This window comes from Hyalella azteca, unplaced genomic scaffold (assembly GCF_000764305.2).
Source record: "Hyalella azteca isolate HAZT.00-mixed unplaced genomic scaffold, Hazt_2.0.2 contig12078, whole genome shotgun sequence".
Classification (NCBI taxonomy): domain Eukaryota; kingdom Metazoa; phylum Arthropoda; class Malacostraca; order Amphipoda; family Hyalellidae; genus Hyalella; species Hyalella azteca.
In genome coordinates this window covers 111098-138002 of record NW_025942046.1, presented here as the reverse complement: position 1 = coordinate 138002, position 26905 = coordinate 111098, and the positions used below count along the sequence as shown (strand labels likewise).

General features: G+C 38.7%; 1 protein-coding gene across 1 annotated transcript in view; it reads left to right on the top strand.

The window, feature by feature from the left end:
• The window catches only part of LOC108666666 (putative neural-cadherin 2), a 138852-nt gene that overhangs the window by 13513 nt on the left and 98434 nt on the right, over window positions 1–26905 (top strand). Inside the window, exon 2 of the mRNA XM_047883127.1 lies at window positions 25934–26007. Within this exon, the coding sequence (XP_047739083.1) occupies window positions 25950–26007 (58 nt within the window). The 5' untranslated portion in view covers window positions 25934–25949. The remainder of the gene's footprint in view (window positions 1–25933; window positions 26008–26905) is intronic.

Genomic DNA, 26905 nt, shown 5'->3' with positions numbered 1-26905 from the left:
ATAGTTCTGCTTGCCTCTTAACAAGGTAATCATCATTATTCCTTAATTCCTGCCATTGCCCTACCATTTCTGCCATTGGATTTTCTTTCTACCATTGCATTCATGTCTGCCTTCCTTGGTTTCATTCCATTTAATTTAAGTCATTTTATTTGATTTCTACCTTCCTAACCCATTTGTGTCATTTTTTAATATCTGCAATATAATTTAACTTTTGATATTCATTTCATTGCACGAGGCGCATGTAATCACTTCAACATGCCGGTATTCCGTTTATTTGTTAACAAATAAGCCGTGCGACGTTATTGCACAAAATAGCCGAGCTAGAATTCTTTTAATTGCCCAACTTTCCTGAAATGTTCAAATGTCGACACAATATCCCAAGAAAATTTTAACTTGAAGCGGCGATGCCTAAAACGGCCTCGATCGTTTAACTGCAATTAATTTACTTTCTCTTGCGAATAAAATGTTCCTAAATTTTTAGAGCGTAATTTGACTTGCTGATGTGATGCATGAGTCAGAAATTACTTCCCAGTTCACTGAATGTGCTTGAATTTATACAAGCGCTTACATCTCGGGTCGCTAGCGTCGGCTGTACGGCGGCCTCTTGTTGGCGTGCCGAAATACGTGTTAGATATTTTTAATAGGAAATGCTTATGTACACGCAATGTTTGGAGTCCATTTTAACGAGCTTCACGTGTGAGCAATTACAAACTGGTGTTCGAAAATTCGTCGTGCGTCAACGCTAAAATTATGTTTCAAAAGCTTCTTTGTTGTTTTTTGATTTATGAGCCGAGTTTTGGAAATGAACTAGCTTGTTTTTTTTTTGCATTTTATTTTTGTTTATCTGTTGGCTAACGCTTCAAAAATGTTCAAGGACAACGTAGATTTGAAGAGACCCTTGATATTTCCATTGATCGTCCAGATTACAAGAAATGAGTGAAGTCTAAATTGGATACGCCCAACAGAAATTACAAGACGCCCATATCATTAAAATTCACGAATCAGTAATGAAGTTTTAAACAAATTTATCCGTTTATCCCTTATTTTATAATCAATCCCGGATGACTAAGGGTCATTTGCCTAAGATCCATCAAGCTCCTTTGCGAGGCCCGTTCCAAATACACTGGGGGAGAATCAATGCAAATAAGAAGTTTTAATAAATATATTATAGAATGATTTAAAGTGATACAGTGAACTTCAAGTGTTCCAACATACATCAAAAAATATCGCATGTATTATAAATTCGGATAAAGTATAGTATTGAAGCGAGTAAATCGTTAGATAATACTTTATCTTTATTGTTATATTCCTCATATAGTTCCATTAATAGCGCCATATTTTTCCGCTCTCTTCGGCATGTCAGAATTCATTACTGATATTACAAAAAACGCATCAATTGAGCATCGAACGGAGCCAATTGTTATGGAGCGCAGCCTGTTATAAGCTCCTTACCAGCAACCTGTTACAAGTTTCTTATCAGCAGCCTGTTATATGTTATAAGCACCTTATATACCAGCAGCCTATAATAAGCTTCTAACCAGCAGCCTGTTATAATCCCCTTACCAGCAGCCTGTTATAAGCCCCTTACCAGCAGCCTGTTATAAGCCCCTTACCAGCAGCCTGTTATAAGCCCCTTACCAGCAGCCTGATGAAAGCTCGTTACCAGCAGCCTGTTATAAGCCCCTTACCAGCAGCATTTTATAAGCTCCTTACCAGCACTGAACGCAGTTTCCCGGTGGCCCGAAAGGCAGCGTTTAATGGTATAAAACACGACACATGTCTGGTACTAAGCGATAATCTTTACTGTGGCTAAACGAACCAAATTACTATATAGCAATAATCGAACCCAAATATGGCACTATACGATCCTATTTATCGGAACTATACGAACCCTATCACTGGCACTAAACACAGCCCATCACTGTCATTAAACGAGACCAATTACTGACTATTAATTGAAGAAATATGTTTTCCTTATGTTCGCGTCCCATATCAGCGTCGCTTCTTTGTTCCGTTCGTACCAGGAGTGCCATCGACGGAGTGGGTTTTACTGATGCCGTCCTTAAGCAACATTTTTACTGCCACCGTTTACCTGCGATGAAGATTGTGAGCCAGCATCAGCAAAATTGCTCGTAAAATTTTAGAACAATGAAAAATTCATATTTATCTGCTCAAGAATTCAAATCTGCAATTGAGACATAAAAAGACACCTCGCTAAGACACTTTTTTACAGCTCTGATGGCTTATCTTCGCCCATAAAAATAACAGTAAGAAAGAAGGCATCGAGAGCATTTGCATACTTGCTCAGTGTTTGGAATTGTCAGCGGCAGAGGACGCGGCCGCGATGTCGCTTCCGACCTCGGCAGGAACAATGAACAAGATTATAGTGTGAAAAGACATGGTTGCAACGAGAGAGCAATGATTGAAAAGTCTGCCATGGAAAAAGATTTGCGAGTTTATGTAAAGAGGAGTTGAACTTTTCTAGTCATATTGAAAAACAAGTTGAATAATCCAATAAACAGCTTGGTCTGATTAGACGCTCATACGAGTTCCTAGATGCCAAAACGATGAAGGTATTGTTTGTCGCTGTCATGCGCCCGAATATGAAGTTAGAAACACCATGTGGCATTTTAGTCGGGAGTGTTCAAAGACGTGCAACAAGGATAATGCCAGGTTTTCGAAGGGCAAGTACGTCTTATGAAGAAAGATAATAGATTATGAAACTTCCAAGTCTCGGTTATCGATTCCTGCGTGGTGACCTTATTGGAATGGACAAGTACAGGGTCATCAATATTTAGCGTTACATTGTTTTTCAAAATCAATACACTCGCAAAACAGTCGAATGTGTCGTATGGAACCATGTCGACTGTTCTCCGGAAGGACGGCCTAAAGTTGTCCCCATTCAAGCATGTAAAAAAAACAACTGTCTGCTCAAGTTGTTGACAAACGCCTCCAAAGATCCAAGATTCTTCTTTCCCGCATTCATGATGGCACGCTGCCAAACCTCGTTTTCAGTGATGAGAAGATATTCAATGTTGAACACCACTTCAACTCCCAAAATGATCGAATTTGGTCGAAGAATGGGACGAAGGATCCCGTGTGGTGACTAGGAAGCAATGCCCGACCTCAGTGATGGTCTGGGCAGCCGTAACAGAGTCCTCAAGGAGTCCCCTCTTTTTTGTTGACAAAGGGGTGAAATTGAATCAGAAGAACTATCGAGATGCCATCCTTGTTGGTGCATTGTTGCCCTGGGCACGAAAGCACTTCAAAAACGTCCCTGGTCGTTCCAGCAGGACTCTGCACCATCCCATGGGGCCAAATCGACTCAGGAGTGGCTGTCCGAGAATGTTCCCCCACTACATTACCAAATATGAATGGCCCCCATCGTCACCCGATCTCAATCCTCTGGATTTTGGGATCTGGTCATACCTTGAGAACAAGTCCACCATAGCCGTTTGGACGCCCTAGAGGTCAAACTGCTGAAGGAGTGGGCCAAAATCCCGCAGAGTGTCATTCGTGACTCGTGTAAGGCTTTCTCTAAGCGTCTACAACTCGTTATTGATGCAGATGGTGGACATGTTGAATGAAATTGTGGGAATTGTATCTCTGAACGTCTGCCTACATAAATACATTTTCAAACATTCACAATTGTGTTTCATTTCGTAGTTCTAACCACTCAAAGTTGTAACGCTAAATATTCATGACCCTGTATAATCACGGCATATACAAGGTCCCAGGAGCATTACCAAAATTTGAAACAAGAACCAACACCAGGAGCGACAGTTATAAGCTAAATAATATACGTTTAAAAATTACTTTTTAAAGACAACACTTCTGAAGAATCCAGTGTCTCCAATGTTAAAGATGTAAAATGAATTTCTCATTTTATTTCCGAATATTAAAAATATAATTTTTCATTGTTTGTATATACAATTTTTGTTCTCAAAATTATTTATTCTATCAATTGATTCACGCATTGCCTCCGACTTCACACAATTCTGCAAAATTTCAGATCAATTGGACAGGTAAAAGTGTGTCAAACATCAGTTATAAGATTTGTAGCTTACAAAATTATTTGTTGAATTTTTTTAATATTGAAAAAAAATTTTATTATTTAAATAATTTATTTTGTCATTTGATTCATGCATTGTCTCCAGCTTTACGCAAGTGTGCAAAATTTCAGATCGATAGGATAAGTAGAAGTGTGTTAAATTTCGATTATAAGATTTGTAGCAGACAGACAAAAAGACACACACAAACAAGAAGTGATGTTAAAGAAAAGTGTTGTAAAAAAAAACATTTTTCCCGCTTCGAGTCACCGGCATGTGGAACAGCCTCACTGATGATATTGTTGACATTCCGAGTATGAACGCGTTGGAGAATAAACTAGACTATCTATGCAATGCAAAAGTATATGTTCGGTTTTGAAATGCCTAGCAAACTACGGAACTAGGAAAAGTCCAATGATTATGTAAACCAACGTCAGTTGAGAATATTTTGTCATAAGGCCAGTTTTTAAATCAGTGAATCAGTCACTTTAAATCAGTCACGAAAAGTACAAGAATCGGCGACAGGCCTAATCAGGCCTATTTCTTCAACGCCGAAGTTGTTATGCGATGCCTTTAATGAAAAGGCAATACGCTGTCGATAACACTCAGTTTGAAACAAAATCAGTAACTTTGATGCGTTTTCATGAACTGATTTGTCAGCTGGCGTAGTGTTTAGTGACAAAACTGGCCGCCTGATTAACAAAGTGGCGTCTATTATTATTAATTTGCATTTTGCACTCGAAGTTGCGACGAGGGTTTCTTCTCAATTTACTTTAGATTCGGTTCATTGCTAACGTACCGCCGAGTAGGAGGAGGAGTCTTTTCAAGCTCAGCATCGTTTAAAGTCTGATATATTCCTGGAGAAATATTTATTTTTATTTTGCATTTTCTTTGGTTTAGTCGTCAGAATTTCAGTTTGGCCTCGCTGTGTCTGAACACTAAGCAAACCATTATTTCTGAAGCATCACATTCAGGTGTTTTTGCGCTGCCGGGAAATTGCATGGCTGCATAACATAACGCTTGTCTCATGGAATCGACGGGCGTTGTTCCCGTCTCGGCGATCCCGTTGCAATCACCTAAATTAGCTCCGTAAATTTAATCCAAATTTAGTGGCGCCCATTCTTTACTTAGCAGGTGAGAGATTCTCGGGGGAATGGCCGGCCTCGATGGTTTTATAACTTCGATTTCACCATCAGAAAAAGATCACAAGTTTGATGGCGAATGATTCTTTGAACACAGGAAGTTCGGCCTGAGAAATGATTATAGTTGTGGAGCTTTAGTGTTTTCCACAATATAAATTTGACAGTCCAAAATTATTTAATTTCGTAATTTTATCATATTCTTAGAGCTTCTAATTTTCTAGAGCATTACAATTGTGGAGTGTAAGTTATTTTTCTTAGAATTAACGAAAGCGGCTGAATTTGTCTGGTTTCAGACGCTCAAGCTCTGAATCAAGCATTTTCTTCATCTTGATGTTGAAAAATTTCTCTAATTTTATTACTTATCCATATTAGCTCGAGTCCATTTTAATATTACAGAAACGTCAGTATTTATCTAAACCATATAGTGTTATCAGTGTGACGTAAACTTAATGCAACAAAGCAATTCAGCTTAAACCTTGTGAACCGTCAAATTTATTTCTAATTTATCGAATTTACATTAAACTATTTTAAGGTAAACAAAATACTATTCATTCCAAATCTTGTTCATACTGACTCTCTTTTGCAAGGGGCGTAATATTCACGGAGCAGCGCAGCTCTGCTTTAGAGAACGGGAACAGATGATTCATCACATGATGATGCATGATTGTACTAGTGTGAACGCCAGCGCTTTGCTCAGCGCTAGAGTGCCAACGCGCTTTGAGTTGTAGCGACGCTTGGTAGCTCTAGCAGCCGTAACACTAAAGGTGATTATTTATTGAAGAAAAGTGGTTACCCCAATGGCTCGACGAAAAACTCCACATCGAACTAAAAATATATACATATAATAGCATGAGCATGCCCCGGGATAAAGTATTCGATCAATAAAAACAGCGTAAAAGTTTTACGATCGCACAAGTATGGGCTCCTTTCCTTGCTGCTGTTGCCAGGCCATCACTGTTGTTTTGAAGGCATCAGGTCGGTGGCAGCAGCGGCCTCCTAGGTGAGTGAGTTCCATAACCTGGTACCGGAAGGGAAGAATGAATGGCGGTATACATCAGTTCTTGCGTGCGGCACTATGAGCTTCTGATGGTGACCTCTGGTGGTTCTGACAGCGGGCTGAAGCCTACCAGGTGGGACGTTCATGTCCACCAGCTTATGCATGAATTTTACATCATGTTGTCTCTGCACGCTACTTTTCTCTGCACGATCGGCTCGAAGCCTAATTTTGTTACCACTGGTGAAGCACTTGACTGTGGGCTGAAGTCTCCGATGAAACGTCTTAGGGAGATGCGCTGGACAGGCTCCAGTGAAGACACAAAGCCATGTTGGTGTGGGTCCCACACGCACGATCGTATTCCAGGATCGATGCGTATTCCTGCTCTTATAACAGTGGGTCTGGACGTTCGTGGTGCATCCCTTCAGATTTCGGTGGGTGAAGGCGCTTATCTTTGTGGCCTTTGCTTCGACAGACCACACATGGTTCACCTAACGCAAGTTGTTTGTGATGGTAGTACTGAGGTGTTTGGCGTCCTCGAAGGATCCCAGGGCATGGCCGTGCAGGATATAGCTGGAGAGTATCGGGAACCTCTTTCTTGTTACTGTAAGGAGATGGCACTTCTAGACTTTGAACGCGATCTGCCAAGTGAGTTTCCAGACTTCCAGCTTGTTGAGGTCATCCTGCACGAGAGCAACGTCGTGTGGTTTAGTAATGTGGAAGTAAAGAAGGGTGTCGTCTGCAGAGTCCGACCTTTACTTGGATTCCGTCACATAAGATTCCGGCCCATTTGGTGACTGACGTCCGCTGGGCTTGCTTTCAATTGGCAGTAACGAACTCCTGTGAACAGTGACTTGTTAAAAAGGGCCGCCAATTCAGGTGCCAGTTCAGCGGCCGTCTCTCTGAGAAGTCGAAATTGGATCTTGTCTGGGCCGGCGGCTTTCCTGGAGTTCAGACGGGAAAGGAGTTTCCCGACTCCAGTTGTGGCCACAGAAGTGTCTGGAATGTTTGGGTGCGGGCTGTGGCCCAGGGTTGGCAAGCGTGAGAGATCTTCTTTGGCGAAGGCATTACAAAATTGATCGTCGAGGATGCCCGCTTTTGCCCTACCGCCGCCGTACATCAGTCCGTCTCGCTTCAGTGGCGCGCCGCCCATCGTGTCGCATCGCTTGCTCATGACAAGACCCCAGAGGTTGCTACTTTCGTCCTATTCCACAGAGCGCTTGACATACTGCTGGTTGCACTGTCTCTTGTGGCGACGTGCTTCTTTCTTCAAATCTTTGAAGCGCTCGAAGTCTTCTTCCCTGTTAGTTGACTTTGCCTATCTCCAAGCCCTGTAATTGCGACGAGAAATCCTTGTAATGACGGGGTAATGTCGTGAACGCGTTTAGAGGACACGACGCGAATGCTCTTCTAGTCCCACAACGCTAAGGCAATTGCAATTGATAGAACGACTCCCAACAATCATGTCATTTGCTGCGTCTAAATCATTCTCGATGTTTCGTCTTGATTGTACGTATCTATATTGCGTCCGGATATTACTTCTCGATATTGCGTTCTGATATTGCGTGCGACGCTCCGAACGCTCCAGGTTTGCCCTCGGACTCCAATCTTGTGATTGCAGCGGAAATTTTCCGGCTGCTCAATTGACTGTCAGGGTTCACTGTAACTGAACATTTTGCTGGCTTTGAGTCTGTGCGTTTGCTCTCAATTTACTGCCACCTTCTTAAACTTCAGAGAAATTCGATTACGCGTTCTTGCAAATTTGCTACGTCAGGGCCAGATCGTTATTGTTGTATCTTTTGTAACTATGCAAACTTATTCACATATTATTAATTACTGATAGTTTTCACTATACTCAGGGTTTTATGATCATGGAGCAAGAGTCCTATCTTATATAGGACCTTGACTGAATATGAAGATTTATTCTAGAAAATCAAGTAATAATAATAAGTTCGCTAATAGTAATAATAAATAATAGTGACAAATAATAATAATAAATAATAAGTTCACTATGTCTCTACGAAGCATGAAACAAATTAGTATATTCTCAAAAGACGCATTCTATTTAATATTACTCGTATATATGTTAAATCTTTACATGAACTACCTTAATTACAAAATTTCAACAACTTCATATTTACTTGAGATGTTGCAGTTCTGAACGATATTTCAAATATCCTTGAAAATTGAACTTCTCTAACACTAATAATAAAATGAAACGTCAAATGAAACTTTATCGGCAAAACGATGAATTTTAGGTATCCGATCGTTTTTTATCTCCATTGCTGGAATCATTGATGATCTCAATAAACTGAACGGCTATTGTAACCCTTAATTCTTGCTGAGGTTGCATCCTCAGATGATCTTTATAATTGACTCATAAACGACAATTAACTTGAAAAATCCTATCTAGATTAGAATTTCCTGCTTTGTAGACACGCGCTGATGGAAATTTGTTGTAGCAATGAGAAGTCAACCTATGATCGAAGTCGAACACTCGGCTTTCTTCTCCCTACCCTCCTCACTTTAAATATAATAATTCACCAGACTACCTTATTAATTTCAAAGATAAATTTATTGAATTATGAACATTTTATTGCGAAATAAGAGCCGTGTTATGCGCTGCTAAATCTGTCATTGGCCGTTCATCAGTGTGCAGCAGCGCTTTAGCGTATATGATGTTAATTAATACGTTTGTGTTGTATCGTACATGATATTAATTAAAGGCATATGTATGCTAACTCATATGATGTTAATTTAAACGGTCTAGCATTCAGCACTGCCCAGCAGGCGTTGGAGAGAGAGCATTTGCCGCATTGTTTTCATTTGTAGCCTAATTTTTATTTATTTTGTGCCTCTGGATAAAAAAGTCGTAATTTTCATTATTAATAAACAAAGTTGAATTCTTAACTGTTTTGATGGTTATTCAATTAAAAATGTTCTCGTATATTATGTGCATTCTGTTTTGAATTTCACGAAAAGATTTAGAGGAATCGGGAAAACAATTAAACATATTTCAGTGAGAAATTAATGTTTTTTGTTTCATGTTTAATCAAACCTTGAAGCGTCCTCTCAGATTGCCTGTCTTGTCAGACAAGGATTGAACTGTAACCTCTAGGCTAAGTTTCTTCATACATGGTTTAGCTTGTAAATTCTATCATAATCAAAAGTGTCTCAGTTTTCCTTTCCTCAGTTCATGTCTTAAAATTTGAGCTGATCATAACAGCCTTGAGCTGATGATAACAATCGGCAAGTGATTATGACAATCTTAAGCTAATGATAACAATCTTGAGCTGATGATAACAATCTTGAGCTGATGATAACAATCTTGAGCTGATGATAACAATCTTGAGCTGATGATAACAATCTTGAGCTGATGATAACAACCTCGAGCTGATGATAACAACCTCGAGCTGATAACAATCTTGAGCTAATGACGACAATCTTGCGCTGCTGATGACAATCTTGAGCTGATGATAACAATCTTGAGCTAAGGATGACAATCTTGAGCTGATGAGACAATCTTGAGCTGATCATAACAGCCTTGAGCTGATGATAACAATCGGCAAGTGATTATGACAATCTTAAGCTAATAACAATCTTGAGCTGATGATAACAATCTTGAGCTGATGATGACAATCTTGAGCTGATGATGACAATCTTAAGCTGATGATAACAATCTTGAGCTGATGATGACAATCTTGCGCTGATGGTACGTATTGTGAGCTGGCTGCTTGAATAAAGCCGTTGGTTATCCTGCTTTGAATTGAGCGCTGCTTTTGAATTGAGTTATGTTGCGCGGGTTGGCAATCTTGTTCCCCACAGAAATGTTCGAGTTGAATTTCGCTCCCTGTTGACAAATAAGATTTGCATTCACCAGCAAACTCACGACGTGCTGCTCCTGCAGCTAGCTCAGCCTCATAGCCTCGCCCCGACACTGAGAATTTGAAAAGGAAGCTGTGAATTTTGAGAATAAAATTCAAAAAGCGAACAGTAACATGAGTCACATCAAAAGGTAAATGGTCATGAATGTGAATAATTTAAATGTGGTTTGATAGGCAATTTATAGAGAAAGCCGGCCAAAAGTCCACTGCCACATACAGAATTGTAAACAGATATGTACAGGCTCCACATTTAATTGTATTGGTGATCACTGCACGCGCCTGCCTGCGTGCCACGCGTCCACTCATGCCGGTCACTGTACGCACCTGCATGCGTGATACATTCCCACTCAACAATTGATGATGGAATGCTTCAGCCGCTGAAATGCTTCAGCCGCACTTCATCATGCATGCTAACACCTCCCGACTATCCCCGCCTTTGTAAGACTTGCGCTTTTTGGCTTCTGCTATCCAGTTCACTTTGCTTGTGTCACTTGGCCTTTCTGCAGTGAAATATTAATTTGTACAGTTTATATTCAGCTATGAAGAACTATGCAATTGACTTTAAAATTTAATAATTTGTTTATTTCATATCAGTATAACACGCCTCAATATATGATGAGATCCATCATGAAATAGTATATTTGGCGATGGTAATGTATAACAAACTCATTATAATAAAATGAAGGTTTGGTCGTCCATTGTTGTCTTGATCATTATTGGTGATACTTTAATGTCATGTTAGCTGTACTTTTTACATCATTCCAAGACTATATTATGGAGTCGACAAAAAAAGCGTTGTAATCGACCTGCATTTTGATTATTCTGTTCGTGTTTCACTCTTGTCTTTAGTAACTTTTTTGTCGTCAATATCTTTTGTCTCTAAGCACCACCATTCATTCTGTCAAAATATTCTAAAATGGAAATTCTTAGTAGATTTGTAATATTTTCAATGAAAAATTTTCGGAGTACAGCTCTATTATCAGTTCCCAAATAAAGTAATAAAAGTATTTTCACTTGATACCACTGAGTTTGCACGGTAAGGATTAAAAGCTTGAAAGGCAAAGTAATCTTAGAAACAATCCCTAAACCATTCGAACCTACTAGAAAGTTCAGTCAGAGAATATATCAATCGAATATTATTTAAGGGTCTACATTTCTCAAATCTGGAGCTCCATAGCCGGAAGTAAAGTTTCAAAATGCCTTTCGGATGCCGGTATGTAGCACTTCTCAGTGTTTAAGCGCACAAATGAATGAATAGGCTGCACAATTAGGTTTCCAGTACGGGCAGGGCGGCCCAGTGGTTACAGTTCAAAGAACCAAAATTGGAGCTGGGAGTTTCGGGTTCGATCCCAGCTGAGTGCGAAAGTTCTGGTATAAAGTTGGCGAGGTGGCTGGGCGGTTAAGCATAATGGATATTGGAACAGTGAGCTGCATGTTCGAGACCCACAACATGGTGTGAATATTCTATGATGTTATGAATAGGCGACAGGTCTAACTGCCTAATCAACGCTGACACTTCTTAACCATAACATGAATCCTACTCCCGTGTTCAGCAAATCTTATTCATACGTTGGAGAAATCTTTCAATATAGAAGCATTTGAATTATTAAAATTTTATTATTTTCGTACGTATAACAATTGCGGTTCGAAAATGAGTCGAGACAAATCTGTTTCGTGCTCATCAATAATTCATGTCACCAGAAACCGTTGCAGGGGTTCATGCCTCCACAAACCGTTGCAGGGGTTCATGCCTCCACAAACCGTTGCAGGGGTTCATGCCACCAGAAACCGTTGCAGAGGGACTCAGGACCGACGACTCTCCCTCGAGTGATGAGCTCAAAAGTCTGTGATGCCAAGGCTCCCCTTTGAGATCGTTCGTTTATCAGGCAGGCACAGGTTAGGTACACTGGCTTTTGTTATCATCCCTATCAAGAATTATCTCCGTATTAGTGCCGTCTGAACTTCGGCCGTCCTTAAACCGCCTGTAATTTTCAGTTTGTCCACCTCCTTTGAAGTCCTGCTTCGTAAGGCTTTGTGTCGCTACCAAGGATCGCTCATCGCTTCCTGTCGATTGATGGCTTCAAAGCCAGAAATTAAACTACTGTCTAAGCTTTGCTAACGTCTGTTCTCATCTCACTGAATTAGAATATTAGCGTTAATTTTGGAAACATCGGTATCGCTAAGAATTTTTTGGGGGTATATATACGTGAAATATAAGAGTACCAATGGATTTTATAAGATTTTTATATTGTTTCAGGAAACTGTGTTCCTCTGTGCGCTCTCTTTGAGCGCAACTTGTGTTCTTTCCATGAGGAACATTGAATTCTTTTGAATTCTTAAATGTCGAGTTGATTATTCAAGCAAGCAAGATAACACTTAATGAAGTCTTCGTAGCAATATAATCGTTGATTATTAAATAGTTGGCGCCAGCTTCTGAATTGGTTTTATTCATTGAGTTAGGTCATCGCCGCACTCGATTCAATTTTTTTATAAATCATTTGTATTCTTTCACTTATTTGGAGCAGACGTGAAGAATCTCCTTCTACATTGCAAGTGAATGTGATGCATTTATGGTTTTATTGAAAGATAAGATCTACCAGTAGGTAATTTCTCGTTCATGGCTCTAAGTCACTTCTGATGCAATTTCGTTTACAAGCGCCATGTACTAGGCCGTAGTTTCACGATCCAACACAGAGAAAGGCTCTGGAGTTGAGACGTGGTTTCACTGCCGATGTGAGCTAAGGGAACACACGGGATTTATTACTGTGCTTATAATTTGTTTTCTAATATTATAGTTTTTATGAATCATTTTTATTATGCCTTTCTTCACGATCATTAGTCTAATGTTTCTAAAATATTTATTTTTAGGTGAGCCCCAGCAATATTACGGCGAAGTTTTAAATTAGGGTTCATTCACAACATATTGCAGATTTTTCAAACTTAGAAAAAATTTATCAAAACTGCGCGTGCGGTACTCGCGATAAAGTCATTTATGAAGTCTCCCGTTCCTTTCTGCATTATTCAGTCGATATTATTTCATATTACTTCTATCTTCCTCTCTTCTTCTTCCTTTTCCTCATATCTTCATGTTTCACGACACGAAGTTTCACGACACGAAGTTTCACGACGCGAAGTTTCACGACACGAAGTTTCACGACACGAAGTTTCACGACACGAAGTTTCACGACACGAAAGTTTCACGACACGAAAGTTTCACGACACGAAAGTTTTACGACACGAAAGTTTCACGACACGAAAGTTTCACGACACGTATGTCGACACAGTCGAATATGTCGACACAGTCGAATATGTCAACTCAGTCGAATATGTCGATTCAGTTGAATATGTCGACTCAGTCGACATATTCATACCGACTTATCAGTCGACATATATGTAAATACATGAATTGGTGAGAAAAGGACGAACTTAAAATTTAATTCTGACGGAGGTAATTCACAGTGCAAAATCGCTTCCGATTACTCACTGCTATTATTTTCATGCCACTACCGAGTTTCAAATCGTAGAAGAACATAAAAAAAAATTTATTTTACATGCGGAGTAATTTGAATATTTGTATTAAATTTTGAAATTAATGTAATTTTCACCTCGTCAATACTGATTTCAATGTTAGTGCGTCAATAAATCAATTATGTAACAGCTGGATTTGATGAAAAAAATTTAATATTCTGTGAAAGATTGTACTTCGGTCAGACTAGGTTCTTAAAGATTGGGTTATTTATCATCTTATGTTATGAAGTATAAAAACTTTATATCATGATAAATATCTTGGTTTTATATTTATTTAAATGCATGCATTCGTTTTACTAATTTAAATGACTATATACCTAAGGTTGCCGCCATTCACCCTTTCCTAAAGCCATGGGCATGGCCAAAAATTTTCTTATATATTCAAGCGTTGCCCTGTTTTTTTCACTAGATTTTGGTCGCCGGTGTCAGGTTGGCTTTATGGCTTGAATTTTATGGTCTATTGATTATTTAAACCCGTGATGACATTGGACGATATTCTAACGCTGCGTGGCTCGTCCATTGTTGCGCGGATGACGGCTGATGATTTAGTGAGCAAATACAGTAAATTCCGAAAACAAATTTAAAAACCATTTAATATTACTAATTACGCAAATAATGAAACCTTTTGAACTGTTAGAATCGGCAAAAAATAAAAAATCTGTTCTTGATAATACCGCGCTGTTTATTCCGTTACATTAGTTCACGATTGTGGGAAATATTTGTGTAGTTAATTATTCAACTTTCTCTCTTATGAAGATTTATAAGTCAACCTTCTTGTTTTTTCTACTCCATCTCTTCTAAGTTCTACTATTCCCTTTCTACTAAAATAATTAATAATTCATCAAAAACTATTTCATTTATTCCGAGATGAGGAATTTTTATCTCTTCTCATATATATTCATAAACGTTGTTGGCAATGCGCATCAGCGTACGTCGGAATTATATCTTGTAACTACGCACTATATCAGATTGGCCGAACAACAAGGGACGAGTTATCGTTCCGGGAACTGCTTGCCTGTCCACCTCATTCATCTGCTGGCCTTCACGCTGAACGATGCTATTTACTTGGTTACGAAAGCGATTTTAGGATTTTTACTTTCCCTTTGAGGTTTTTGATTTGATGATTTTGGAATCTTTGAATATTTTTTATTGTGAAACTTTGACCAAATAACACGTATAGTTTGAATCCATGTTAAAATTTTAGCCTGATAAGTTATTTTAATCGTCGTTTACGAATTCCGATTAATTTCTTGCTATGAAATATGTAATGGGCTGTATACATCCATTTGCATCTTTCTAAAAAATTTTTGCACTTGACTAAAAACTGAACATTAACCAGTGCATTACCGACAGCAGATGTGGCAAAGACAATTTGCTCCTGAATAATAAAAATCTTTTTTTTTGCGCAGAAGCGTGCAACAATCGATAATTTTTACATGAGCTGCCGAGTTATTCTTTCATTTTCTCCTAGTGAAGTTTTCTAATGCAGGAGAAGAAGGCTAGAATGAAATTAACATTAATTTCTAACAATATTATTAACAAAAATAAGTCTTGCCAAGCAGCGAAACAGCAGCTACCGAGATGGATATGGAACCACTGATGTCTTGAGAAGATAATTGAACTCGCTTTATTTGATGGTTGGTGGACTAAAAGACTAAAAGTTTCTTCAAAGCGTTACCAAACGTCGTGAAAAATCGACGCAACACGACTTTTGAACGCAATGGTAAAAACACAATAATCACAAGGAAAACATAGACATTTTATCTTGTGGAATTAGGATGACGCATGCGTAACTGCGTGTATGCACGGTTCTCGTTTCGTCACTTCCACAAGACTCCGTCGTTTCGTCACTTCCACAACACTCCTTCATTTCGTCACTTCCACAACACTCCATTTCGTCACTTCCACAAGACTCCGTCGTTTCGTCACTTCCACAACACTCCTTCATTTCGGCACTTCCATAACACTCCATTTCGTCACTTCCACTACACTCCGTCACAGCTATTCGCTCACAAAATCGAGTGGACATATCGAAAACGACAGCACTTATTTTCAAAATCCTGTGGTCCTCAAGCCAATAAGTCGTCCCTCTTACTAAACTCCTCGCAGTTTTCGAGTGAAGCTTAGTTCGACGTTCCAGGAATCGTATAGGGAAGTGTGTGGTGATCCAGCTTCTGGCCATTCCAATTTAGCGCTCCCAGCAAGCGTGACGCCACCAAATGGATAGAAGCCACTCGGTCGCCCGAAGCGGCCACTAAGAACATATCAAGTTAGGCAGCCGTCTATCTATATAAGATCTGAACAATCATAGCTGTTATCCTCAATCAGATGGCGGATTCTACGTCACGCCAGCCATCGCTCAGATTAGTCAGAGGCAGACGCCGCATTAGAAGCATCCAATAATACCTCGAAGCAATACCAATAATACCTCGCTTCTCGATTGCCTCGAGAAGCCATGTAATTATACCTCGTTACCTCGTTATTTCAACGATGAACACGTCAAGCATGGTTCACCCGTGAATCATGAAATTTACGTGAATATTGAACAGGAAAAACCACCAACCTGGTTTTCTAGAACAGAATTTGTAACCTCAGCTAATGGACCAAACCTCCAGCTATCGTCAAATTGCAATACAAAGTTAGAGCACGTGAAATTGCTGTAGATTCGTCCAGTGAACGTGCGAATTAAAAACTTTACCATCATCAAGCCTTTGATGACATTTGATCTCTTTAATAATAATTTGCCCGATATTTCATCAAGTATTTGTTTTGGATAGTTGACATTTTTCATGTCGCCCGCCCAAATAAGTTGATACACAATTTACACTTTTTCACTTTTACCCGAAATAAAAGACTCCTAAATTGTCACTAGTTACAAATGAAATCACTAGTGAAAATCACTAGTTACATATGAATATATTCAACAGTATACACTTCTGTTCGACATGTGTAGGCTATCTATCTCATTTTCCTTTCTATGGAATTCAAAGTTTTTTCATGTCGACAAATTCCAATTGTTTCCAAAAAACCGACCTATAAATATATAAAAATATAAGCAACAGAATACGTAACTTTTAGCCCTTTTGCCTGACAAGAAAATTCGATAAGTGAGCAATCATGAAGAAAATTTTGAAGGCACGTAAGTAAAAAATTTTATTCTAGTCGAAAAGTTTTCATTTTTTTCCCGGCTATTTACGCGTGGTAATTTTAAGCTCGCTACTCGCGCGCTGACGCTGTAAACTTGTCTCGCTAACTCGACGTCTCAAATTGCTGCTCGCTTTTTGCACGCCATTTATCAAGCACGTCGAACACCGGATACTCGTTCACTGTCAACACAGCCTCGCATAAACCCATCTGCAGCCTTAAACAAATTCAGCCACTACAGCCTAACCGAAACTCAGCCTCAACAGCCTCTCTAACAAACTCAGCAACTACGGCCTCACACAAATTCAGCCTCAACAGCCTCACACAAATTCAGCCTTTCAGCTGCCTCAAACAAATTCAGCCTTTACAGCCTCAAACAAATTCAGCCTTTACAGCCTCAAACAAATTCAGCCTTTACAGCCTCAACAAAATTTAGCCTTTACAGCTTCAGATAAATTTAGCCTCCTCACTAAAGCTCAGCTCCTACAGCCTCACATACACTCAGCTTTCACAGCCTCACACACATCAGCCTCTACAGCCTCAAAAACGTAGCCTCTATAACCTAACTCACATCATCCTCTCCAGTCTGAATGATGAAGCCTCACACAAACTCAGCCTCAGCTGCCACACATAAACTCTGCTTGTAACCTCACGCCCACTCAGCCTTCAACCTCACACGCATTCTGCGTCTCCAGCTTCACAAAAATTCAGCCTTTACAACTTCAGCCAAATTTCGAGAAGCAGATGAAGTGACACTGCGACTAAAAAGGTTCTTAATCGTATATTTCTGAGGTCCATAATTCATATCACAAAAGTTGTAACTATCCTACATATCGTTTATGTATACGTTGATTTACCTAATTCTTTGCGTCCTAGATTCAAGTATAGAAGCAAACGAGAATTTAATGCTGCAGGGAGACGTGCGTTCTAGAACTAATCACTAATAATTCCTCCATATTTAATTTGCCAAGTCCTAGCAGGACTTAGAACTTCAATACAAGCTGTCAACAATAGCTTGCTCACCACTGACCTTTGATGGACACCGATAATCCTTTAAAGATTAATTCAGGAAGTCTTACATCATTAACCGCAGATCTTTGTAGAGAAAACTGTCATATAAATTGAACAGAAATCGCATAATGTTTTTATTACAACACTTTTCTTTAACTTCTCTTCTTGTTGTTTGTCTGTCTGCTATAAATCTTAAAATCGATATTTAACACCCTTCTACCAATCCAATCGATCTGAAATTTTGCACACTTGCGTAAAGTCAGAGACAATGCTTGAAGTAAGTGACAGAATCAATAATTTGGAAATAAAAAAATTCAATAGTAAAGGAGATTTTAAAAATATTTCTTTTATATATGAAAATAAAATAAGAAATTCATTGTACAAGTGTAACAAAGGAGACACCGGCCTTTTTGGAACTGTTGTCTTTAAAAAGTAATTTTTAAACGCATATTATTGATAGTGATATAGTTAGATTCGTAAGTAACGAGATACCGGCTGCTTGATAGTAATCATCCGTAATAACCGTAGTGGTAATAACCAATTTATAACCGCAACAATCTTGTTTCTTAGTGGAGGATACTTGTGACTTTATTATTCGTATTTTGTGTTATTCTAACTGCATCTACTTCTCGATAGTGTGTTGTAGCCGATTCTTATTCGTAATATTCGTGATAGTCTCTTAACTACGATTTTATTAGAGAAAAAATTCAGCAGGATAGTCAGCTATTCACGTCTTTTCGGGCCGCCGTGCATGAGGCACTTTAGAAGCTAGGTTATTTATTGCATAAGTCATCCGAATTTTTAAAGTATCAGAAGCCCGTCTCAGTTGTCTAATGGGCAAAAAATAATAGAAATTTTGCGTCTGAATCTTGAAACTTCGAAGATTTTTAATGATAATTTAAGCTCCGCTTCCAGTGCTTTTCATCAAACTTTCGGGAATTCCTAAGTTGATCACGACTTCAAATCTGGACTTCTTGGACGTCGCATTTCGGAAATAAGGAGCTCTGTATGAAGCTGAATATTATTTAAATATTTTCTATCAAAGTTTAGAATATGGTGAGAAAATGTGTGAAAGAGTCCTTTGTCTCAAATTCTTGATTTATTTTTCATTAAGACAGAAATTTGTTTCTAAATTATATCGTATTTGGCTGCACACCTTGGGATATTCTATTGGATTTACATTGACTTTTCTATTATGGCCAAGGTTGGCACGCAACTCATTACTGCCTTTACCTCATTACTGCCCTTACCTCATTACTGCACTTACCTCTTTACCGCCCTTACCTCATTACTGCCCTTACCTCATTACTGCACTTACCTCATTACGGCCCTTACCTCATTACCGCCCTTACCTCATTACTGCACTTACCTCATTACTGCCTCACCTCATTACTGCACTTACCTCATTACTGCCCTTACCTCATTACTGCCCTTACCTCATTACGGCCCTTACCTCATTACTGCCCTTACCTCATTACGGCCCTTACCTCATTACGGCCCTTACCTCATTACTGCTCACACCTCATTACTTACCTCATTACCGCTCACACCTCATTACTTACCTTATTACCGCTCACAACTCATTACTTACCTTATTACCGCTCACAACTCATTACTTACCTCATTACCGCTCACGCAATTTTTGCGCCTGTAACCGTGTAACAAACTCATTAACATTCCTTTTTGCTTAATTTGGTCTTCTTTATACGCTTAGTTTTTTTAACTTAAAGCATATCTTCCTGCTACTTCAGTAGACGTGTTACTTGAGATAGTGGATCTAATGGTTTAATAATGGATGTACATTATTCTTTATAGCATAATGACGTATTGTTTTTTAATTAGTGCTGCAAATAAATGAAATAACGCTCAATTACATTAGCACAGGGCGGAGGTTACTTTTCTCAGGCATTAAAAGATGTGATCACGACTGGAATAAATAATCGTTTAATGAATGCGTATGGTGACCTCGATGAACCACTCCCACATTGTTGTTGCGTCCTGCGTTTGATTAGTTAATGGAGTCTGCGTGTATAATTCAACTCCTGCCAAACTCTTCGCGCAACGTTTAATATCCTGCCTTCCTGTGTGCAGAATCAAGTTGAAGTCTGTAGTGTTTATTCAGATTCAATTATCACAAGTTCCATTATTCTGCTCCAGTGATGCAAGCCTAGCAGTTGGCAAATTTATTCAAATTAACAACTGTCCCTGATGTTTATTAAGTTGCAAGCTGATTTTTTCAAGTGTTCGAAACGAAATATTTCATAGAATATAGAAATTTACTTTCTAAGGAAATTTTTTGTAAACGGCTAATTTTGTTGCACTAGTATTTGCAAAAGAAGCTTGGAGGTGGCGCTAATATTTTGTAAATATCAAAAAAGACAAAATTATGATTGTAAGATGCCTCGATAAAAGTATCACAGCTAGGGAAAAGCCATCAATCGGCAACGTAAAAAATGTAGGAACAAAGGAAGTGTAAATGAATCTAGATGAATGGTTAGAATTATCTATAAATGATGAATTACAACAAATTCATTTATGTAGCATCCCGTTCTACCAAAAAAAATACGGTTCAGGCTACTTGAAAATCTGCACAGTAGTCTCTATGCGCCTGAATACGGAAGTAGATGAAAATTTTTTCAGACGGCAAGACGGATGTGAGCTGTCATTAAATACTTAAATGGAACGAAGTCTGGAGGAGTGTGAGCATCACTGGTCGCTCGAAATGTCTAATATTAACCATAATATTATGACTTATTGAATGAGGATATCGTGTATAATCGCGTTCAACATGCTTTCATGAGTTATCCTCTTGATGCAGCAAATCAGAAAGTTTAACGATAATACGCTCTTTATTTAGTAATTTAAGTATTGATATCCTCCATGTAAATTTTCTCTTTTCATTCATCGTACTTTTTAGCGCATTTTCTCATTTATGAAAAAAATGCAATATTGAGCTCGCCATGTCCGTCTTTCCGTCCGTCTGTCTATCCGTCCGTGACATCATGTTTTCGTCGACGAGAAAATGCGCTCTCTGTCACTCGATGCAGTGAGTACTGAGTTATATTTTTTTACAGTTCTTGAAGTTATGATGGACTTTTCCAATGATAATATAATGAACTTAGGTAGCATTTTCTCTGCTTTTAAAATCTTGATGAAACGTAATATTGCAGTTGCTTTCAAGAAAGTTAAGTAAAATTTATCCCCTTGACGCTAATTAGAATGTCGTCTGTAATTGCTTTGAAAATAATAGAAATGTAATAGTATTTCTTGTAAATAATTTAAAAATAATTGCGTTAAATGTGATGGCGAACATTTATTGTATAGTGTTGCACCCAAACCTCATCTAGGTTGCTTACGAAATAGATTATCGATTGCATCGCATGGAAAGCAACAAGATGCCCTGTTCAGTTGTGCATTAAAGGAAAGTTTTTTTAGCCCAATATTTTAATACCTTTTTCTAAAGTTTCAAATACTTACAGAAATTTTAGTCTGCAGACGCGCTTCTGTGGGGCGAAAAATAAACGAGTGTTTTAAGTGGTTTTTGCCAGGCTCATTAGTCGAACGATAACGAGCGGGCGTTCTAGACCCCGATGTGAGTTTGGACAGATGCAAACGAAGTTTCCGGAGTGTATACATCACCTGAATTCTTTGAGCTCCTTCGACTGCAGTTCATGAAGTCATTGCCTTTCATTACATTAGAGTTACACCGTTCTGGAGCAACCTCGATATCTGGTTACATTATTCACGCCGAATCTGAACGCGCATGTCGACGCTTCTTAAAACCTTTAACTCCAGAATAGGATCCTGTAACTCCGGTTAATTTTACCTCACAATGTAGAATTGGAGAAGCGTCAGTAGATTGTGGTTGTAATTTCGTCATCTGGGAACCATAATCACACTGATTCGTTGCCCAGAATTATTTTTTTTCTCTGATGAAAATATCAACATTATTTACGCCCATATCTAAAAAAATTACACCATTGCATCAACGCATGCATATCGTAGATTTTTATTGGTTCCTCGGTACATCTAGTGCCTACATTCGCTCTAAAGCAACCATATCTCCTCAACATCAGTATTGTTTTACCTACTAGCAAAATTTTATCTTAGATGACAAACAACGTTTCCCACTTGGTAAAGGAGCTTTTAGAATCAATCGCTAAGCTCTAGCGCTGATGAATTATCCGATATTAATTTCCATACTGGCGTGAAATTGACTGCCTCCATCAGAGGAGAAACGGCAAGACTTATTGGTCGCTGAGAACCGCTTAGAACTTCACTGCTCAAAGACAGGTTCATTTAACTTCCTGACTATCCGTATTCTTTCAATATTTCAGTCTTCATTAGTTGCAGCTGTGGAGAGTTTGGTCCTTTGCTACGTGCAGTTTATTGCGCAAGCTTATTATAGTCTGAGAAGTCAGTACTTACGTTTTTTATTAATAATGAGCCGATTTCTGATTTCTTTCCCTACCAACAGCAAGTTGCCGGATATTAGACGCCCTTTCGCTTTACTTTTTGCCCAACTGCTTATCAGTAAACATTGGCTCGGGCAAAACATTTCCCTCGTTATATGACCTACGGAGAAGGCTGCCTTCGCTAAAAACTGCCCGCCTCTACTTGGGCGATTAAATGGTTTTCCGCACGCCCGAAAACCTCGAAAAGCGCTTAACCGTTAATTTCGAATTTAACGTTTTTTTTATTTTTGGGGTCGTATTTCAAGTAATGTTTCTCAAAAATTCTTTATTGTGGTGTAAATTTTTAAAATTTTCTTGTCGAGACATGTTGCTTCTCGGTATTCAATTTGAAGTTCATATGTTAATTATAAAGCAATTAAAGACTTGGCATAGACGCTGAGGATACTACACTGGTTTTACTTCTGCAAAAACCCTCGTCTCAGCCGCCCTCACACTCTACACGCACATAAGCTTGTCCTCGCGCTAAGCGCAGCATCATGCGAGGCCTATAGCTATATCGCACGCCTAAGGCCGTCCAGCTCTGATTTGATATATGCAATATTCATATGTCAGTGGTTATATATCATTCACATTGAAATTTGAGAATATAATTCGATTTCAACAGCTTCCTTACATTTTTTTCATTTCTGAGCCCTATAGCGTTGATAGTGGGATGAATGAGGAGACTGCAGTCACAACCCTAACTAGTCACTGGTAATAGCGACATTAGTATCTAGTACACTAGTAGGTTTAGTCCAACAGTGTAATATGGGCATAAACATTTATTGGGATAGAACCAATAATTATTAATACAGCAGCTTTTACCGACATCTTTCCGTTGATTGAATTAGGAGCTTGGAGAGAGGGGAGAAGAAGGCTCACCTTCTATTGTGGAGGTGACGTTGCCGTTTGTCATGTAGAAGATTAAGGCTCCTGTAAACAATATATAACTTCATATTCCGGATTAAGTAAATAACTTTATTGCAAAACACACTTCTCATTGCTTCCTCCAACCTCTGGTGAGTCGTTGATCCGGAATGCTAACTATATTTATATTGCAATTATTGGAGCCGCGTCTGAGGCTCGCCTGCACCTCGTAAGTCTTTGCGGCTAACACACCTTGTGAGGTATATTAGCTTCGCCTGCTATATATGCTTCCCTCGCACTCTTGTATGAGTATAACGTGTAAGGTGTATTGGTTTCGCCTGCTGCTTTCCTCGCAGGCTGTAGGGTAAAGCTCGTATTGCATCATCTTTCATGTGATTTTACTCGAAATTCATTCATTATTTCGAAGTTGTTCGGCGCCATTTTAGTTTATGCTTTTCCATCTTTTCAGATGAAAAGTCAGTTTGGCCAGCACGTGGATTGCACGTACTATAGTGGATGGATTTGTGCAATACAGTGATTTTAATTGAAGACTATCAGTGACCAAATGTCTCTATTCGATCATGCAGGTTGAGTTGGTGTGTCGGTGACCTCCACAACGTTAGTCTGCGTATAACTTGTGGAATGTGTAACATGATCGCGTCCTCGTACACTTATCAACGTGTAAGCTCAGTATCCTACACTCGCTCGTATTTAGTATCGCTGGTGCGCAAGTTAGCTCAGCCGTCGTAACTTTGCTCATCCATCCCAGCCTTAGGGGCTGTCGCCCGTGGGAGACTCGCGTGTAAGTGATCAGGATTAGTGAAACATATCCTCTGGCGCAGCAATGATGTCATGGTTATAACACTGTTGGTCAATGAAAATATCTGTTGGTTAGAGGCAGTCTCTGTGTTGTTCATTAACAACATCTCTGTTGGTTAAACTCTTTATTTCTAGTAGGGGTATTATTGGCTCGTGATTTTCATGCTTTGAGAGAACTTCGTTGCAGTACATCGATAGTGGTTTTTACTTTCTCGTTTGGGTGAATGACTGATCATATTTTCAAATGTTTATCTATAATACCTGATTATGCTTTGCCACAATAATGTAAAATAACTTGGGGGGGGGGGTAACACCTCCCAATTCTATATAAAGTAACTGATTATTGTTGCCCACACTTATCTATATTAACTGATTATACTTTTCCACATTCATCGAGAATAACATGTTACAGCTTCAAAAGTTGCTTACATTGTGACTATCATTTTTTATATTTTTGGCTTATGAGTTTGGTTGGTTTGAACGCATGTTCAATACCTCGGTTCCTTCACTGTTCTCAGTCCAGCATTACTCAGTCGAATATCCATACAAATAAACTTAATTGCACGCTTATTTCGTTGCTATATTCGCTAACAATCCATAGGCCGAGCTCTAATCGTATTTCCCTTTTAACGTTCCTTGAGAGCGCGGCGAAATCTTGGAGATTTTTAACAATTCTAGGCAGTCATTTCCATCTTGCCTTTACTCTAGACTTCTTAGCTGTCATGACTTGCCAATTGATTAACTGGATTAGTTGTAACGATAGAAATTACAATTGATTACTTATTACCTATTGAAGTACTAAAATGTTAGTATAAAATTATAGGAGCTAATAGCCTTTATCAACGCACGATTATTCAAAAATTAGACACAAGCACATTTGTTTGATGGGAAACCTTTTTGTTTTTCTCAAGTCAACAACGAATTATCGATTATGTCCCTGCTAATAGTCGTAGCGTATTCCTTATCATATTCACAACCTCGACAAGTTACCGATGGTGAAGCATGGTTGCGGTGCTTCACATTGTCAAGGCAAACGGAGACGAATGCTCTGCTGTTGTCAGTTGTCAGCCACTCAGCGTCTCCACTTTAATAGCCTCATCCTTGAGCTGAACTCAATCCTGTGGTCCAGTGAACCATTCCAATCTTGATGCATGTCCTCAATAAATTCTCTATAATTGAAGTGATGTTCAACTGCTTATTTAGTGGACGTAGGTCGTAAAAAATTCAACTTTTACGTGTAGTTAAACTTAATTTAAATTTGATTTACGTCTAATTCATTCATTGAATAATTTATTCAGAAGAAAGTAAATGCGTCCACGTAATGGAAAAAATGTGAAGAAGCTCGATCTTCTTGTCCTCTATTCCGTCCAGATAACTTCTCCGTCGATGCGTTCAATTCAGGATAATTCATTGCATCATAAGTTTCAAGATTTAATATAATTTACATTCACACAGTTCGGATTTATTTTATTCTGTTTTATAATGAATTAGATCTGAATTTATTTAGAATATCTTTGTTCTAATGATTACCTCATACGCAGCAGACTATAATTTACTGGAAAGAACAACCAATACCTTAAATTGAACTTGACCTGCATTCTACCTGACCTTCATTCATACTGGCCTTCCTTCCTAGTGGCCTTCATTCCTAGTGACCTTCATTCCTAGTGGCCTTCATTCCTAGTGGCCTTCATTCCTAGTGGCCTTCATTCCTAGTGGCCTTCATTCCTTGTGGCCTTCTTCCCTAGTGACCTTCATTCCTAGTGATCTTCGATCCTAGTTATGAAGGTTTATCATTTTCATCTACATTAATTGTCTACGATTCTCATGCAACTAATTTTATCTTGAACTTTATTGAAAGTCACTTCAGTCATTCGCTTCTATTTATTTATTTGTTTTTTTTTTCTATATTCGTTTCTGAGTATTTGAAAAAGGATTTATATATAATTATTAGTAATGATTTGTGAGAGGTAACTTTTAACCCCATTCTATCACACGTAACCAATGTCTTACCATACCTGTATTCTGTTCGTCTTCTCAGGTGACAACGGACCAAGATGGCCGCGAACTTCTTGGTACCGCTCTTGATACCGCTGGGCGAGGAGCTCTTTAACGGTGAGAAACTTCGGAACTTTTAAAATTAAGTATAAAATAGCCTGGGCTTTTGAAATATTTGAACATTCGGCCATTATACAGTATATGAACGGATCATCCCCACACTCAGGTATGGAATATATCTATTCATTACTTATCTATTTCTAGAGCTGGTGATTTCGGCTGCATGAATCCTCTCCTATATCTAATCGTTAACAGAAGTGCGCGGAATGTTCTTCTTTTAGAAAATAATTTTTGAATGCAGGAAACTTTAAAAATAGAAACAATTTTCCTTCTATTAACTTTATCTGAACATTATAACAGCTGCGAATTGAAAATGCGCCACTGAGCCAAAACCAAGCAGTGGCAAAGCACCGCATCTTTGGTCCTTAGCCGATGTGCAGGGAATGCCTCTAGTCAAACTATGCAACATCTCCTTCCAAGACTTCCACTATACCATGCCCTAAAACCAACACTCCTCAAAATTCATAGTGCCTCCCTTTCCCAAAATTCCCAATAAGTATGAAGCTTTCTGGTGCCACATACATGTTTAATGTTAAAATTCCTATCCGGTTGACACGAGAACCTTTATCAGTTATGAGATTTTACGATTCGAATCTTCTTTGAGATATTCAAGATCGAATTCTTCTTGTTACATGCGTGTCTTTTTAGCGCATTTTCTCATTTATGAAAAAATGCACTATTGTGCTCGCCATGTCCCTCTGTCTGTCCGTCCGTGACTTTATGTTTTCGTCGACGAGAAAATGCGCTCTCTGCCACTCAGTGCAATGAGTACTGAGTTACATTTTTTGTGTCATTATCTGGAAAATTTAGTTGTTCTTAATATAATTGATGCCAAAAATGAAGTATTTCTATAGTTTCACTCACTTGAAATCCACGATAGAAACTCGGCGAAAGT